The sequence below is a fragment of the Eubalaena glacialis genome, chromosome 2 (assembly GCF_028564815.1).
Source record: "Eubalaena glacialis isolate mEubGla1 chromosome 2, mEubGla1.1.hap2.+ XY, whole genome shotgun sequence".
NCBI lineage: Eukaryota > Metazoa > Chordata > Mammalia > Artiodactyla > Balaenidae > Eubalaena > Eubalaena glacialis.
In genome coordinates, this window is record NC_083717.1 from 182234600 (window position 1) to 182252321 (window position 17722).

At 45.3% G+C, this 17722-nt stretch overlaps 1 protein-coding gene across 3 annotated transcripts in view; it reads right to left on the bottom strand.

Moving 5' to 3' along the window:
- TTC7B (tetratricopeptide repeat domain 7B) overlaps window positions 1-17722 on the bottom strand; it is a 237217-nt gene that overhangs the window by 126702 nt on the left and 92793 nt on the right. For 2 of the 3 annotated variants that reach the window (XM_061181165.1, XM_061181166.1), the window contains 2 exons: window positions 6441-6519; window positions 563-735 (listed from right to left, as the gene is read on the bottom strand). In XM_061181165.1, the coding sequence (XP_061037148.1) occupies window positions 563-735; window positions 6441-6519 (252 nt within the window). Of the gene's footprint in view, window positions 1-562; window positions 736-6440; window positions 6520-17722 lie in introns of those variants that run through there. The other variant, XM_061181168.1, reaches the window with a different exon arrangement.

Genomic DNA, 17722 nt, shown 5'->3' on the forward strand with positions numbered 1-17722 from the left:
TCTCCCTCCCACCTCCTCCTTCCCGGACCTGGGGAAATCCCAGGCTGAGACCGGAGTGTTTCGCTAGCCCATTTTCCTCAAAGGTGATCAAGTTCCAAATTCAAAACTTAAACCAATTAAAACATTCTAAAGAGACATCACCTTCCAATCACCTGTAAATTATTAAATTCACCTTCTTTTTACAGCTAATTCAGTTTAAAACAAGTTTTTAAACAAAAGGATCAAGGAATTGCTGAGGAAAAGAAAAGAAAAGTCAACTCTGGCTTACTAATAGCTTTGTCACTGACTGCTGTATGGTTCTGCGGTTCTTATAATAAACGAAATGAAAATCCCAAAGACCAACAGTGAAGGCTGAGAATGGCAGCCAAGCACTAGATGAGAGCATTTTCCTACTCAAAATGTCCCCACTCATGCATGGATATTTGCTGAAGTTATGAAGAGTAAAGAGCTATCTTTATTAAACTGGTAAAAAATCTACCCTTGAACTTCTATTCATCCTTACATTTTCCTGAAGTTTCCCTCCCATCTCCTAACCTACAAATGAGGACACCAACTCCCATACTTCTCTCCTGAGTAGACACGGGCTTTCCGCGTGAGGGTGTAGGTTTTTGTGTTTGCTCCTTTCCGGAGAGGATCGTCCAGAGGTGACTGGCATGGCGGATCCTCCAGAGGGTTCCAGTAGCTCTGTTCACACATACCCCGCAACAAGATCTCCGCCAGCTGCCTGGCTATTGTCTGGGGACACAAAGGAGCAAAGGCACAGCCATGAATCTATTTTGTATCATTCATTCATTCATTCGCTCATTTAATAAATATTTTTTAGCCATCACTTTGTCATCACTGTTCCAAGACTCATAATTAAAAATTTCTACTCCTATGATGAAAATTGTATCAGTTGATGACAAAAAAAGAAAAGAAAATATGATACACTAAGATATTTGAAAGATTAAAAAAAAAAAAGTTTATGCCCTTCAAATGCTGCCCTGCCTCTGTTATACTCTGGAACACTAAACGTGTTTTATACCGGAAACAACTGAAACTTTTAGTTAAGCTTTTTTCCAAAAGCTCTTATAAATAATAGGTGAACTGCAAATATTTTCATCACCTCCCAACCGAGGCCTGCCAAAGCCCGACCTTGGCAGAAAGCCAGTACTCAACCTAGATGATGTAATCCCTGAAAAAAATCTCTTCGTTGATGATAAGATGATGTTCAGTGCAGATTTTTAGAATGTCTTCCTTCTTCGGAGTGCCAAGGGCAAGTCCTTCACAGCCCCACCCTGCGACTTAGTGCCTGAGGCCCCGTTCTTACTGCATCCTGGCCCTTCAGCCCAAAGGCTCCCACTGGTCTTGAGCAAAGTGGAGAGCTGGCAAAGTGACTATGGCTACTGATCAAGAAGACCTTTTTTTTAAAGCTGGGCAGGGATCTCCTTTCTTACTGTGAAAACCCAGAAATACCCAGATCTTGTTCTTCTAAGTTAGGTGCAGATTACTATGTTTTTCCAAACTCTATAGCTCCACTGCCTAGAACAGCATCACGTACGATGTATGCGGGAGGGAGATGTGGCAGCTACTAAAAAGTACTTTGTTAACTGATGCATATCAGTTAACTTACCTCATAATCTTCCAGTGACAAAGAAGAGAAGTAAAAAAAAAAAAATCCCTCCGAAAATAGAAGCACTGCATCTCAGGGTGGTCCAGGCCACCTCACAATCAGCCAGAGGTGGCCAAATACAACTTCAACCAGCAGGTTTTTCCACAAGGTTTTAGCATTCTTTGGAAGATGCAGACAAAGAATGCTGATCTTCCCTGACAACGAGCCTTTTTAAATAAATATGTTCCAGAAGAGAACTTTGCTAGGCTTTCATCCGTGTGAAATCTCTTAAAACAACACAAGGAAACCTAAATGCAACCAAATCACTAGCTTAGTGGTTTCTGATAACCACTGGGTAAAGGCAAATTTTCTTCATTATTCCCAAGTAAGACCCACTACTTTAAATGTCCATAAAAATGTGAAATTAAATGCACTCCTATCATCCCCAACTGAGCCATCTGTAAAGATCTCATAAGAGCTTGATTTTCAGGACCTAAACAGTTCCTGAACTGTTTTCTTAAACCTTCCATTACGGCCTCATTTTGATCTCACTGCAGTCATATAAGCTAATGACTTCTGCTGGAAGCGTCAACTAGCAAAAATAACCTCCACTCACTATAGCTGAGAAAAAAATGTTAAAGGAGAAAAATGAACAAAGAACTTCACTTTCTGGATGTATCTGCCATGGAGGGATTCTAAGGTTGTAAAAGTCTCTGCCCTCAAAACAGTTTGCTTGTCCACTGCTGGATAGCTCATGTTAGATCTCATTTTCCCTCAAGGTATTAACCTTCCGGAGAGATTTTTAAAATGAGGTTTTGATGTGATTGCACATTTTAAAGGCATCACCTCGTCATGCATTACCGATTAGGAAGGATGTTGGCTGTGTTCACTGAAATCTCAAATGAAGTTCAGAAAAGGAGATTAAATATGAGAAATTATCAGCAAGATCAACAATATCTATGATACCTTTTATGTTTTATACTCAGGTTATATTTAGCTTGCAGTTTAAATGCCTAAAAATTGTTGGTAGCTACCAAATACATTTCAAATACATTTAGAATTAAAGGAAGGAAAGGAGAGAAGCTGGTCTGGAAGAAGACTTGAACTTCTTTGTACAAACTGGGTCATTAAATGCACTTTTTTGTATGTGATCTTAAATTGTAATAAAATTCACATAACATAAAATTCACCATGTTAACCATTTTAAAGTGTACAATCCAATGGCATTTAGCACATTCACCATGTTGTACAACCATGACCACTCTAGTTCCAGAACATTCTTTACCCTAAAAGGAAACCCCATACCCTTTAAGAAGTCACTCTCCATTCTCCCTCCTCCCACCCCCTGGGAACAACTAATCTGCTTTCTGTCACTATAGGTTTGCCTCTTCTGGACATTTCACATAAATGGAATCATATACTATGTGGTCTTTTTGTGTCTGGCTTCTCTTACTTAGCATAATGTTTTCAAGGTTCATCCATGTGGTAGCATGAATCAGTACTTCATTCCTTTTTATAGCTGAATGATATTCCATTGTATGGCTAGACCACATTTTGTTTATTCAATCATCAGTTGGTAGACATTTGGATTGTTTCCATCTTTTGGCTATTGTCAATAGTGCTGCTATGAACATTCATATACAAGTTTTGGTTTGAACACCTGCTTTCAATTATTTGGAGTACTTATCTAGAAATGGGGTTGCTGTGAATGTACTTTTAAATCCTTCTCTGCTATGGTCTCACACCAGAGTTTACAAAGCAACTTTTTCATCTCATGAGGATATCATAAATTTGTAATTATCAGCTAATCTAAAAAGAATCATACAGCAATTAAGGCTGATAGAAACACTGTCTTATGAGTGGCAACAGCTGGAGAAGTTTCCTGATGTCCACCGGAAACCAAGACACCAGTGTAGACTTCCCAGGAAATGCTTCTCAACTAGAGTGGGCAAAGACTCACTTGTGGAAACTAGAAAATACGGATTTTCAGGCCCTGCCGCAGACTGACTCAGTTGGCATTCCTGAGGTCAGGTACAGGGATGTGTATTTGCTCAAAGTTCCTCAGATGGTTCTGATGCACACCTTTCGTTAAGCACTCAAGGGATTAGAAACAGTTTAACTTAGGTCACTTGAGAACCAGCAACCAAGACCAAAGGTGTACCTGCAACTCAAGTGTGACATTGAGTGGGAAGTGACTCTCCCCTTACATTAACACCAACCAGTGAGTTAACAGCTGAAAGTGCCCAGGGGCAGCCTTATCTACACAGGCTTTCTTTAGAAGCCTCTTCACTGGACTTCTCAGAAAAAAGAAAAAAAAAAAAAAAGAAGAAGAAAACTGTCTTCCTTCCTAACATCTCCAGTCAGAATCCTACCTCACAGGATTTTTATAAGTTAAAACACATTGATTTGAAAATCATAAACTTTAGACAATAATGGAAGATATTCTCTAATTTTGAAAAATAATATTGGAGTAAGCAGTAGGCAGATTCTCACAGTGCAGCGCATGCACTCAACCTTTTAACGAGGAAAAACCTTTTATTTCCTTAACGAAATATATATTTTTTGAGAGTCTATAAGCAATTTTGAAAGATTGGCATTTTATTTATTTTTATTTTATTTATTTATTTATTTATTTTTGGCTGCGTTGGGTCTTCGTTGCTGCGCACGGGCTTTCTCTAGTTGTAGCGAGTGGGGGCTACTCTTTGTTGTGGTGCGTGGGCTTCCTATTGCAGTGGCTTCTCTTGTTGCATTGCACAGGCTCTAGGCACGCGGGCTTCAGTAGTTGTGGCTCGCGGGCTCTAGGAGTGCAGGCTTGGTAGTTGTGGTGCACGGGCTTAGATGCTCCGCGGCATGTGGGATCTTCCCGGACCAGGGCTTGAACCCGTGCCCCTGCATTGGCAGGCAGATTCTTAACCCCTGAGTCACCAGGGAAGCCCAAAAGATTGGCATTTTAAATGTGCTTTTAAAACAATTATAAGAACACTTGCCAGTACAACCAGTTACTTTCATTGTGCTTCCAAATCTTAGAAGAAGCTATTCATGCTGACCAGTTGAGAAGTTTTATGGAATGTTGGGAGTAGGTCAGTTTGAGAGAAAAGATAGATGGCAACAATTTTTACCCACATTTTTGCAGGGTTTTTTCCCTTAAAGAACTGTGAAGATCAAAATGTTTTGTTTGAACTTCTGAGGGCACCCAGAAATCATATCAATACATAAGTAGATATCGAAGACCAAGTGAGTTCTTGATGGGGTGTGTGTGTGAAGTCGCCCATCTTGTCTTACCTCCCATAATTCTAGGAAAGCCTATGGCTTAGCCATCTGGGCCAGTGAGTTGTATGTCCACATCCTTAGCATGAAGATACAGCCTCATTTCCCACGACAGGAATCTCTTAGCCTTGCCCAACTGAACACTCTCCCACAGCATTTAAAGGACTCATGATAATGGGAGGACAACAGCGTGGATGACGAGACCAAGGACACTGCAGTCTTAATGGGGCTGCCACAGGGCTGGGGCCTGGGGCACTTCTTAGCTTCCATGAGCAACAGGCCTTCACCCAAACATTCGATGACTCTGGCTCTGAAGGGTAAACTGTGGAGGTATAATTAATGAGCCTCCCAGACAGGAAGGTGAAAGGTTTAAAAGGAAAGAGAGAGAACTCAAGTCAACAGGAGAGCCAAGCTGCTGATCAACCAGTGTATTTAACTAGCTTTTCTATTTCTGGGTTTTATGGTCAATATACTTAGTCAAACAGCTAGGTTCTCCTCAGGATCTAATCTCCTTTGCTCTGTCTGGGTTTTGGTATGAATCATCAGCATACAACTAACCCTTCACCACACTGGCATCAGGAGGGTTTACCTTCTAACTGCTATACAGGATGCATTTTTTATGTTTCAAGAGAGAGCGTTACCGAGAAGCAACTGAAAAGATGCTCAACATCATTAGCCATCAGGGAATGTAAATCAAAACCACAATGAGACAGCACTTCACACCCACTAGGATGGCTAGAACTAAAAAACAAAGGTAATAAACACGTGTTGTCGAGGATGTGGAAAAACTGGAACCCTCATAATTTTTGGTGAGAATGTAAAATGGTGCAACCGATTTGACAAATAGTTTGGCAATTCCTCCAAATGTTAAATGTAGAGTTACCATATGATCCAGCAATTCCACTCCTAGGTATATACTCAAGAAAAATGAACACATATATGCACATAAAAACTTGCATGAGAATGTTTGTAGCAACATTATTCACAATAGCTGAAAAGTGGAAACAATAAATGTCTATTGACTGATGACTGAATAAACAAAAATGTGGTCTATCCATACGATGGAATATCATTCTGCAACGAAAAGGAATGAAAGACGGATACATGGTATAACGTGAATGAACCTTGAAAACATTATGCTAAGTAAAGGAAGCCAGTCACAAAAAAGACCACATACTGTATAATTCCATTTATATGAAATGTCCAGAATAGGCAAACCATAGAAACAGGAAGTAAATTAGTGGCTGCCAGAAGCTGGGGAAAGGGAAGAATGGGGATTGACTAGTAATGGGCATGGAGATTTTTGGGGAGGGACGAGAATGTTCCGAAATTAAATATTAGTGATGGCTGAACGATTCTGTGAGTACTAAAATCCAAGGACTTTGGGTGAATGTATGATGTGTACATATATACATATGTATATGTGTATATATATGCTTCACTGAGATATAATTTATAATGTATAATGTCTATATTACATAGTATGTTATGATATATAATATATAATTTATAATACACGTATGAAAGACAGAGAGGCACTTGAAGTGCCTCGGGCCTCAGCCAAGTCATTAGTTACACTTACCATTCGTAGGTTCTGGGTTGTTCTCGTTTCCACTGCTCTGAGGATCTCTCTAAACCTCCCGACTCCTCTCGTCAAGTTCCTGTGTGCACACAGAATTTGACAGGGTTTCCGTCTGGCGTGTATTAATGTTAAATATTTTATACACATATTTCAATGCATTTTGCCTACATAAAAGCTGTTGGCGAGACTGTAAGCCATCATTCTGCACATGTCTGTCCATCTTTGTTCAACTCTGAAAAGTTTGACCTAGGATCAATGGTCTTTCGAACTTCCAAATTTCAATTTTCTCAAGAAAATAAATGTCGGAAGATCAGATCCGAGGCAAAAAAAAAAAAAAGGCACGATATCTTTCCAGAGTCTATCTTCCACCTCACAGTAGCTGAGGAGTTTTCCTGCTCTGCTGAGTGGTGCTGAAAACTCTATCTTTTCACCGCAAGGTGGGTGGCAAAGGGGTACAGGAGTATCAACAAGGCACTGTGTGCAACGTGGGAAAGGCTTCTTGTGACCTGCAACCTTTACAGGCAAGACAAAGAGAAAAGGTATGAAAAATGAGGGGCTCCACCAAGCAACCGCTCCGCGTCTTTGAGAACATACATCACTGCCCAGTAAACCCATCGGCCCCTCCTGCCCCCAGCGAGGCAGAGGGTCACAGCCCCTCCCACAGTTAGTGAGTGCTGGCTGGAGGCTGGCGCCACCTGACTGGGGCCAGCATACCTCATTTTGGTGCCCACACACCTCACAGAGACGTGCAGGGTGACACATTTCGTGAAGGGACAGTAATTCGTTAGTAAATCCCGGTCCATATGCCCAGACCCCACTTGCTGTCTGCCCCCTCTGAAGGCTGTGCCTGACCCCATTCAGCTGGGAGCGTTTCCCAGCAGGTCCCCTCACATCGAGCACCGCCACCTCCTACGACAGAACCCCGTGATATTTATAACCTGCTCGTTAGAACACATCTCAGCTTTCCAAAAAAGCCACAGAGCGGGTCAGCCGGTGCGGACCTGTCAGCCAGCCTCTGCAGTCTGTGGCAGATGCTCTAGGTATTCAGCGCTCTTCTTGGATGACATTTTAAATCAAACAAAGGGATTAAATCAAACTGAAGGTGGGTTCTGTATGCTACGAGCACTCACAAGGGCTATTAATTCGTGTCTTATACCTAACGTGACATCCCAGGACTCTGATTCACAAGAACAGCCCCAGAACTTGAAGGTAATGGTTTATTGGCACAGATACATCAATACTCCCATATTCCTCTCACCCACACATATCAGATGATACCAGATCAGAAGCTTTACGGCGGCATAAAAAGAGAGGCTTGCGCTTGGCAGTCCAGGCAGCACTAAAGGAGATGTGAATAAAAATTAGGTAACAGGCCCTGGGACATGCAATCTACGCTGCTGCTTTCCCCTTCATTTGCTTTTATGGGATCTGTGTTCACAGGCACCAGAGTACATTTGCTTTGGACTGAAGCTCGTTTCTGTTAAGTAACATGGTGGGGAGAAAACAGCTACAGCTGAAAAAAGGGATGGGCAGGACAGAGCAGTCTCATTTTATTCCAGAATCGCAGATTAAGCTCCTACTATGTACAGAAAGAATGGCATTTTGAACTGTGTGAAATAAGGTGGGACTGGGACAATATAGTTGGAGACCCAGGTTTAAAGGGCTGTTTTAGCAGGGTGGAAATTAGGCCTTGAGTAGGCAGTACCAAATCTATATGTTATAAGTCAGGGAAGGCCATCAGATGGGACTTGGCCATTTGGAATGTCTCCCAGGCCCTCTTTGCAGAGTGAGATACCTATCCGGTTACGGAAGCACAGAATTGTCTAGCTATAAGTGATCCGACACAACCTAGTCTGCTGGCACACAGAAGAGAAACGGCTTGCTCAGACCTCCACACCCAGTGAGAGGGCGAGCTGGGGCCTTTCTACCCAACCTCTCACCTTCCTGACAAAAGAAATGTGAGCCCTCAAACTGAAGTGCAGCTCTAGAAGAAAGAACAAAATATGCATACAAGAAAGGTCTATGTTTTACACCATTAATATGAAAATTAATATATATACATAATACAAATCGGATGCGTTCCAGTGCTCCCAGCTAATGAGATTCTCCTAGGAACTGGTTCAAAACTGGAAAGAAAATCTGCTGGCCCAGGTGAAGCAGCCTGGTGTCCAAGGGTGAGGCCTCAGCTGCCCTAAATGAGAAGCGACGGGTAGAGAAATTCAACCCCCCTCTGAGGCCGAGGTGGTTTCTCCCGTGCAGGACCGAGGCCCTCTGGTGGCGACTGCAGGAAGTCCTCGTGACCGAGGGGACGCCGCACAGGAGGCCAAACCGGTAGCAGCTGAGGGTGTATGCCTGACGCATGGACACTGCCTTTGAGGCAAATTCAAGTTTTTCTCAAACTGCTTCCAGTTTACTTCTGGGAAGAGCTTAGGATTCAGAATCAGATTCTCCCTGAAGCTGGGAGGAATCCTGCTTGTAAACAGCGGATCTGCAGGAACCGCAGAATGTCTCAGGAGGCCTCCGGCTGTGCTGGTCAAAACGGCACCGTCAGGACAACCATGAGGCTGCCTGTCCAACCACAGGGTAGGAGGGAGGGGGGCTGGAGGGGAGAGATCGCCCAGCTTAAATATCAGAAAAGGAAATAAATCTCCTAAACGCAAAGATGTACAATTCTCAGCGACTCTTATACCATTCATACATGGTTTTAGTCACATAATTTTATTCAAGCAATCACTTCCACTGTTGCCATGACAGCAGAAAAAAAATTTTTTAAGCTAGATGGATAATCATGATAGAAAGGAACAAAACAAGGAATTAACTTGCAAGAATTACATTCTAAAGGCTATCAAATACCCCAATTTGAAGGAAACAAACAAAAGCCACATGATTGTTTTCATGTCTCTTAAACTATTAGTTTATTCGTAAAATGTGGAGACCCATGAACTATCTGGAATGAACCGCTGCTTAAAAACTCCACTCCAAAATGAAGAGAAGAGAGACAAGGAATTTCTCCGGTTTTGAGGGTTTCCACAGACCCTTGACGTTAGGTCATTTGTTCCATTTCAACACCCTTGACTGAGAGAGTGCAATGATGTCAAAATCCATTATGGTAAACGATTCTTAGAAGGAAGGTTCTGGCCAGCATTCGAGCAGCAGGCACTGGCAAGCTGTCAGAACTTGGGGTTCACCTCCTGCACCTCGCTTCCTGAGCTGGGTGCGCTTCCCTCCACGTGGAACGGTTCCCGACAGCTAAGCTCTTACCAAGGAGAAAGGGCCTGCAAGTCCCTTGAGAACCAGCTGATTGTCCAGCCCGACAGGCAGGCAAAACCTGCCAGCGTCACCGACTGTCCCCAGCCCAGCAGGGAGAGCTCAGGCCAGCAAGGTCTTCAGCCTTGCTCTTGTGCAAACCCAGGCAAAGGAAAGCCCATCCACGGTTCACAGGGACACGTTCTAATCCTCCCCTGACCTACGTCCTTTTTTTCTTCTCTCTTCCCTTTTCCATCAGGTTTCATCCTCCTCCCCCTGAGCCTCCTCCTTCCAGGTCTCGTGTGCTGGCCCTTAGGTCAGTGCAGAAGCATGACTTCCTGAGGACACCCAGGGAGGGCACTGACTGGCCAGCACTTGGCCTCCCTCTTGACCCTTTGGGCCCTGAAAGCAGCACTTCTGAAGGCTGGTCTCTGAAATGTACATTCTACAAACCTACAATCAAACCAAGGGGGAAATGTATACGGGAAGGAAGCCAGAGTCCCAAAATCAAAATCCAAACGGAAAACCAAGGCTGGGAGAAACTCGGAGATGGGAGAACTATTTCACCTTGTGCTGGGCAGCTATTTCAACTGCAAGCTCAATATATTTTTTTTTACATTTTTTATGTTCACTTCTTGGGAGCAGGGTGGGAAAATACAATTCTTCCCTTAACCTGTCCTTCCAAATTCTATTCTAACCTCAGAGTTTGGCCCAGGCCACCAATGCACTTAAATTCAATCTCAACTGTCATTGTCATTGCAAACTCAAGGTTCTGATGTGAATAAAATACTGGATGTCAAATTCCTGGGTAACAAAGGAAAGGTACCACTGCCAGCGTAGGTTCAGTATTTTTTCTCCTTCTCTGTGGTGGAGAACTTTATAACTAAAGATCAATTTTAGAACAAGTCAACACAGTAGATCTCTTAGAGCTAAGAAATCGTTTGGCTTTTTCCATGTTCTTTCTTACCAACTGGCGCTTCTGAATCTCTTAAGCAGTAGGTTATTTCAATAATTACTGAGCACTATTACATATCGGGTTCCAGGCTCATCCCTGAGGATACACTGGTGAACACGGGACAGCACCAGGAAGCTTGGATGGCTTCACATCCCCCATAAGAACATAAGCGCCTTGAGGACCAAGATCTTTGTTTTGCTCACTGCCATATCCCAAGCCCCTCAAACAGAGCTGGCATCCAGAAAGTGCTCAATAAATATGTGTTGAATGAATGAAATTCAGAACTACCATGAGCTGAGTGAACCACGACCCCGAGGGGATGCATTTTCTACCTGTTTCTTACCCGCTTCGTTCTCACTGCACATGGACTGACAGGCAGCACAGCAAGCTCCCTTTAAACAGAATACGTCTCATGCATCCTCAGTCGTGCTTGCAGCATGGGTGCCTGGGAGAGCAGGGACACACCTGTAGCAAGCAACGTACCCAGGCATGCCCAGCCTGACAGCTTCTAGAGGGTTGTGTGAATAATGAGGATTTCGAGACTTTTGAAAAAACCTTTCAGACAGTTCAGGGAAACCTTGCTGCCCAGGTGCCTTTCCACATGCTCCTCTCTCTCTTTAAAGAGTCCTAAGTCACCCTTCAAGACCCAGGTCAAAGGCCACCTTTGAGAACCTTTTCTGAGCTTCCCCAGGAAGACATGACACTGCCTCCTGGTGTTGCCAACAAGTTTGTACTTTTTTTTTTTTAAATTTAATTAATTAATTAATTTATTTTTGGCTGCGTTGGGTCTTCGTTGCTGCACGTGGGCTTTCTCTAGTTGGGGCAGGAGGGGGCTACTCTTCGTTGCGGTGCGCGGGCTTCTCATTGCGGTGGCTTCTCTTGTTGCGGAGCATGGGCTCTAGGTGCACGGGCTTCAGTAGCTGTGGCATGTGGGCTCAGTAGTTGTGGCACGCTGGCTCAGTAGTCGTGGCTCGTGGGCTCTAGAGCGCGGGCTCAGCAGTTGTGGCGCACTGGCTTAGTTGCTCCACGGCATGTGGCATCTTCCCGGACCAGGGCTCAAACCTGTGTCCCCTGCATTGGCGGGCGGATTCTCAACCACTGTGCCACCAGGGAAGTCCAAGTTTATATCTATTTTGAGTGTAGACAGCACTAAACCTGTGCTTTTCCTTTGTATTTATGTCTGCGGTCATCTTGAGAGCACAGACCCTCTCGTACTCACCTCTTCATGTCCCAACTGCCTCACAGAGCCAACCAGGTACCCAGTGACCCTCAGCAAGCTTTTTGCGGGGTGAGGGCAATCTTACATTCTGAGATCCCCTTCCCCATCTCCTGGCTGAAAAGCATGTTTGTGATCACAAGGAGGACAACTGAAGAGTTCCTTCTTACACCAGGAGATCCACCCTGTCAGTGTCTGGACACTGTCAACACTTACAACCCTAGAAAAACACAAATGTACCATGTATCCCTAGATCAATTCCTCTTCATTCTCAGGCTTGGGAATTGCTTCCCCTTCATTTCTACAACCCTTAGTATCATCTATGTGGAAAGAGTCTGGAATCGAAACCAGAAGTCCAGATCCGGAAAGTGGGAGAAGAAAAAGACATCCTTCACAGTACGGAAGGCCACTTCTGGCCGACTGTCAGGGAGCTGTTTTTCCCAGAATGGATTCCAGCTTCTCCCTGTGTGCACACTCTTTGCCTCAGATCCAGTGACATGCATTTGTGAAGACAGATGGCTTGCTGTAGTCAAGGGCCAGGGATCAAACCCACAACCTTGGCCTCATTAGCAAAGGACTCTCTCTGATCACTGGAGCGAGCCAGCTGCAACCTAGATATAGCAATGGAGGGTGTGACAACCGTGCACGCCGGGACCTCAGCAAGCGGGCGAAACTTCCGTAAGTCTCATTTCAAACCTAATGAGAGTCATACTAGGCTTAACAACATTTTTTTGACCACCCTGGCAACGAGGGCTTCCTCGTGACAAAAGCAGAGCAAACCAGGCGCCCTAGTCAGCTGGCCAGGCAGCCACAGCACAGCGAGCAGGTGCTGGGTCCCGGCCTGCTCACGCCTGTGACATGTGACAGCCAGACAAGCTGTCCTGCCTGTGATGTATGACAGCCGGACAAACTGCCATAGGGGCTCAGACAGAAGGACTACGCACCCTCCTACCCATTCCCTCCCCTCATCCCGACCCCGAGGCTCTGGGGAAACACGGGATACGGAAAGGCCTGCTCCTCTCCCATCCTCCTTCCTTTCAACCTTTGGAACTGAGTCAAAGGATATCAATCCTCATTCAAACAATACACAGCGAGTGTCCACTGCGCACGAGGAGAGGACCCCGGGGACGCAATGCTGGGCCGGCCAACGACCGTGCTTCCTCCCGCAGACCTGGATCGTAACGAGGCTCAACTTGACCCGAGAGGCCTCACAGTACCTAACGCAGAGCTGGACTCCTCAATCTCACAGCACTTTTAACAAACAAACCAGAGCACGTCTAACATATGAGGCTCGCTCCTCAAAGCATCCACCTGGAAATCTATGTACTCATCTAATCTACGTCCTCAAACTTAGGCAAAATAGAACGCGGACTCTGGAGTCAGTCTGGGCTCAGACCCAAGCTTTTCCACTTAACTAGTTGTTGACCTTGGGCAAGTGCTTGCCTCGGTTTCCTCATCTGTAAAATGGTGAAAACAAATGTACCCACCTCATAGACTGGCTGTAGGAATTAAATGAGTTCATACACGGAGTAAGTGCTTTTTAAGCATTCACCATGATTATCACTATTATCCTCAAAACTCTGCCATTGATCCAAACAGTTTTGGAATTCTGGAATCTACCTTCCAGTCAATGCACAGACATGAAAGTCTGTTTTACTTCTTTGGAGTCATTTAATTTTGAAGAAAAAAAAAAAAGATACTCCCCAGTTTGATTCATTCATTCACTCTGCTATTTACTGAAAGCCTACCATGCTCGCGATGACAAAAGACACGACTGATGTCAGGTGGAAGAGTGAAAAGCTCTTTCCTGGGGCCCTGTGGTCACTCTCGCAGGAAAGGATGGTGACATTGCCTAGGAGTGCTGGTGTCCATGGGGAGGAGCAGAGAGTCTCCGCCAAAGGCCACAGGGCAAGGGTCAGAGCCCAAGGCAACACAGATGAGGTAGAGGAACCAAGGGTGTTAGCAGTTGAGTCCTTCTTGTTCTGGCTCAGTTAATACAGGTTTGCTCTGAATCAATTTGAGGTTGCTCTGAATCAATCAACAGGGGCCAGTCCAAACTCAAAAATGTGAGCTTGGGTGGCTGAGCCACTAGAGGTAGTTTAGTGGCTCAAACTAGTGGTCCAGGCGGTTTAGCCACTAAAGTTCTAGGAGAGCCTGATACAAAGCTGACAAGAGAAAAGCTCAGCACCAACATCATTCACTTCCACAGAGGGAAGTGTTTGCTCGAGACCAGCCCGAGGTGGAAGACACACACACACGTAGGATGAGGAGCACAAGAGAGGCCAGGGTTCCATGGCCTGCCTCCAAGAAGGGACATAGTTTATTACATGGAACCCTGATGCACACCAGGCCAATCTAATACTCATTTAAAATGTCAGTAATAAAGCAGAAGGAAAACAATCTAGGAGGTAGAACTGGTCTGCTAACAATATGGCTTCAAACATTCATGAATTCTAAGCAGCAGGGTCACATAGTTAGAAGGACTTTTGACCATCCTGTTCATCCAGCCACTTGGGCTGTGGAGAGGGGGAAAGGCAGAGAGGACATCAAGGGAGGGCCCAGTCCTTCCAGATGGACCACAGTACTTAAGCTGAAAGTTCAATACAAGGATAAGAGGGCAGTGTTCACTTCCATTTCAATAGCATGAAACAGAACTGCATTTCCAAAACAACCTCTGGGGACAATATTTCAAAAGCTATGACAAGTGAGAAAAAATCCAAGGGACTCAGTTTAAAAATAATATATTTAGGACTTTAGGGAATTCCCTGGTGGCGCAGTGGTTAAGAATCCGCCTGCCAATGCAGGGGACACGGGTTCAAGCCAGGAAGATCCCACATGCTGCGGAGCAGCTAAGCCCGTGCTCCGCAACTACTGAGCCTGTGCTCTAGAGCCCGCAAGCCACAACTACTGAGCCCGTGTGCCACAACTACTGAAGCCCGCGTGCCTAGAGCCCGTGCTCCGCAACAAGAGAAGCCACCGCAATGAGAAGCCTGCGCATCGTGATGAAGAGTAGTCCCCAATCGCCACAACTAGAGAAAGCCTGCACTCAGCAATGAAGACCCAATGCAGCCAAAAATAAAATAATAAAATTAAAAAAAAAAATATATATATAGGACTTTAAATGTCCAGGAGTCACGGGTCCAAATGCCTTCAGGAGCCAAGCAGGCAAGAGACGGGGGTGAGGAGAGCTGAGCAGGGACGGGGAGTGGCAGCAACTCTGAAGGCGGCGCTCAGGCCAGGTCAGCCCTAGGGTCCCATTCAAAACCAGACCAGGCACCCTCGGAGGGGAAAGGAGGAGCTTGGCCATGAAGCAGGCACATAAAAGCCTCCCGTATTTTTCTCCGGGAAAACAAAGCAGTATTGCCCAGTTTGAGGCAGCATGGTGCCGCTTGGAATCCTCACAGGTTCTTGTGAGTCAGGCTGGGAAAGACTAGTAAGTTGGGGATAGAAAAGAAGGAAAGGGCAAAGGTTGAGAGTGATCATGAGACGAAGAACAGAGACTGGAATGTGAGACATCTGGAAACAAGGCGAAGGGAAACAGTACCAGACGCTGGGCCTCCACGGGAGGGGTAAGAGCCCGGGAAACAGGCTTCACCTCGCTGTACCTGCCTCCCCATCTGTAAAATGGGACTAATACCTGCTCCTGAGGCCTGGATAAGATGACACCTGTAAAGCCGTTGGCCCAGCGCTCAGAATCACGTAATCCTCCCATTCCCCACCCTCCCCTAACCCTCGCACCACCCACCATGTGGTCCTCCGTTCCACACATAAACTGTTATCGGGTAAAAGCCAAAGACAGCCACTGGTACGTTTGTGTACCTCTGGTTTAGCAGAAAATACTGCAACATCAGAACTGGTTTCCATCATGTACTATGGTCAAAATTTTTTTCTCAACTGACAAGTATTTATTTAGCATCTTCTGTAGTTTTATACACGAAGAAACAAAGGCTCAGAGAAATTATGTAACGTGCCCGTGATCATCACACAGCCCACAGACAGAAGAGCTGGTATTTGAACCCAGGCCCAGTCTGACTCCAGTGCCCAGAGAAGTTGATGATCCCTGTCATGCAGAAGCCTGCAAACAGTCTGGAAACTGTGACTAACTCCCATGACACAAAAGCAAAAGCACGACAGGGCAGAAGAGAAGCAAGGAAGGCTGGGAACAGCGAGGGCCAGGCCAAATTCCTACCGGGACACACTTGGCTCTGAAGAAGGGCTGTGATTCATGGCCCCTGCCAGTGGCGGCAGACAACAAAGGGACAGCAGAGCATTTCTGCTGCGTGGGCTAACCTTCACGGCAGAAAGAGAACTCTGAAGTGGACCAGGATGGACAAAGAGACTAACGTTGACAAAATGATGATAATATAAAAACAGGTCTGTCCACAATTCGTTAGGACAAGCTTCTACATCAGATGCTTTCATCATATGCCTCACAGAGTGGCCCTTCCCAGTCAAAATTCACATCCAATCACTCAGATGGTGAGCTCAACTGTACCTTTGCACCATCTATAGAAAAAAAGCTTTGTTAAGCACATGAGTAGGGCAAACATGATCTGTGGGGAGAATACTTAATTTGCTCAGCAGAATAAGCTATTTTCAAGCCCTTCTAAGCCATCCAGAAGAGCGGACATTTACTAATAGACCCCTGACAAGATAATTACAAATGAGTCCCCTCTCTCATCAAGAAAGCCTCCGTAAGACTTTCGGCTGCTGGGAACTTCCCTGGTGGCGCAGTGGTTGGGACTCCACGTTCCCAATGCAAGGGGCCTGGGTTTGATCCCTGGTCAGGGAACCCGTGCATGGATCCCACATGCATGCCGCAGCTAGGAGTTCGCATGCTGCAACTGAGGAGCTGGCGAGCCTCAACTAAGGAGCCCACGAGCTGCAACTAAGACACAGCGCAGCCAAATAAATAAATAAAATAAATATTTTTAAAGAAAAAGAGGCTTTCAGCTGCTTCAGGACAGAGACGGGGTCTTCCAGGGTAAGACCAGCTGCACACCTGCTACTCACAGGGCTGCTGTGAGGATCACATGAGGCCACAGTCACTGCTCAGTAAACGTTCGCCATCATCGCCTTCTTCTGAAGTGACACGAGCTGGTCCCACGCCACCCCCAGCCCATTGTTCCAGATGGTTCTCCCACCAACCTAGCGAGCAGACAGGACTCGTTACCCTCAACTGACAGAGAGGGAAACTGAGTCCCAGAGAGGGAATGGGAGAGGCCCGCCCAACAGCGCTGAGCGGGCAGCGGAGCCAGGACCAGGACCCCCAGTGCAGGGATCCTTCCCCTGCCCCTGCTCGGTGACCTTCTATCCACCCCACTATTTTTTTTAACTTTTTGTTAGATAAAATATAGACACAGAAAGCCACATAAAACAAATATATCGCTTGAGAAATTATTACAAGGCAAAAACACTTGTAACTATCACCCAAGTTTAAAAAAAAAAAAAGGATCATTGTCACTCACCCCATCCCAGTTAACAGGCCTCTCCATCCAACCAAAGTAACTGCCCCCCTGACTTTCATAGTCATGGTTTCATTCCATTCCTTACGGCTTAATCACTCAAGTATACATCCCTGCACTTGCCCATTTTTTTTTTCTTACTTGATGAGTCTTTAAAATCTCTGTTAATCTACAGGTTCCCTTTCTACCTCTTTCTTTTCCTTACAATTTATCAGTTAAAGAATCTGAACTGCTTGACCTGTAGAGATTCCCATTGGCTGGAAAACCACAGAGTCATGCAGTTCGATATATTCCTCCTTTCCCTGTATTTCTTGCATTTGGGAGCTGGATTTTGAGGCTTCACCCATTCAGGTTCAATCCCTTTGCAAGACTTTGCCAGTGGTGTGTTCTTCCATCAGGA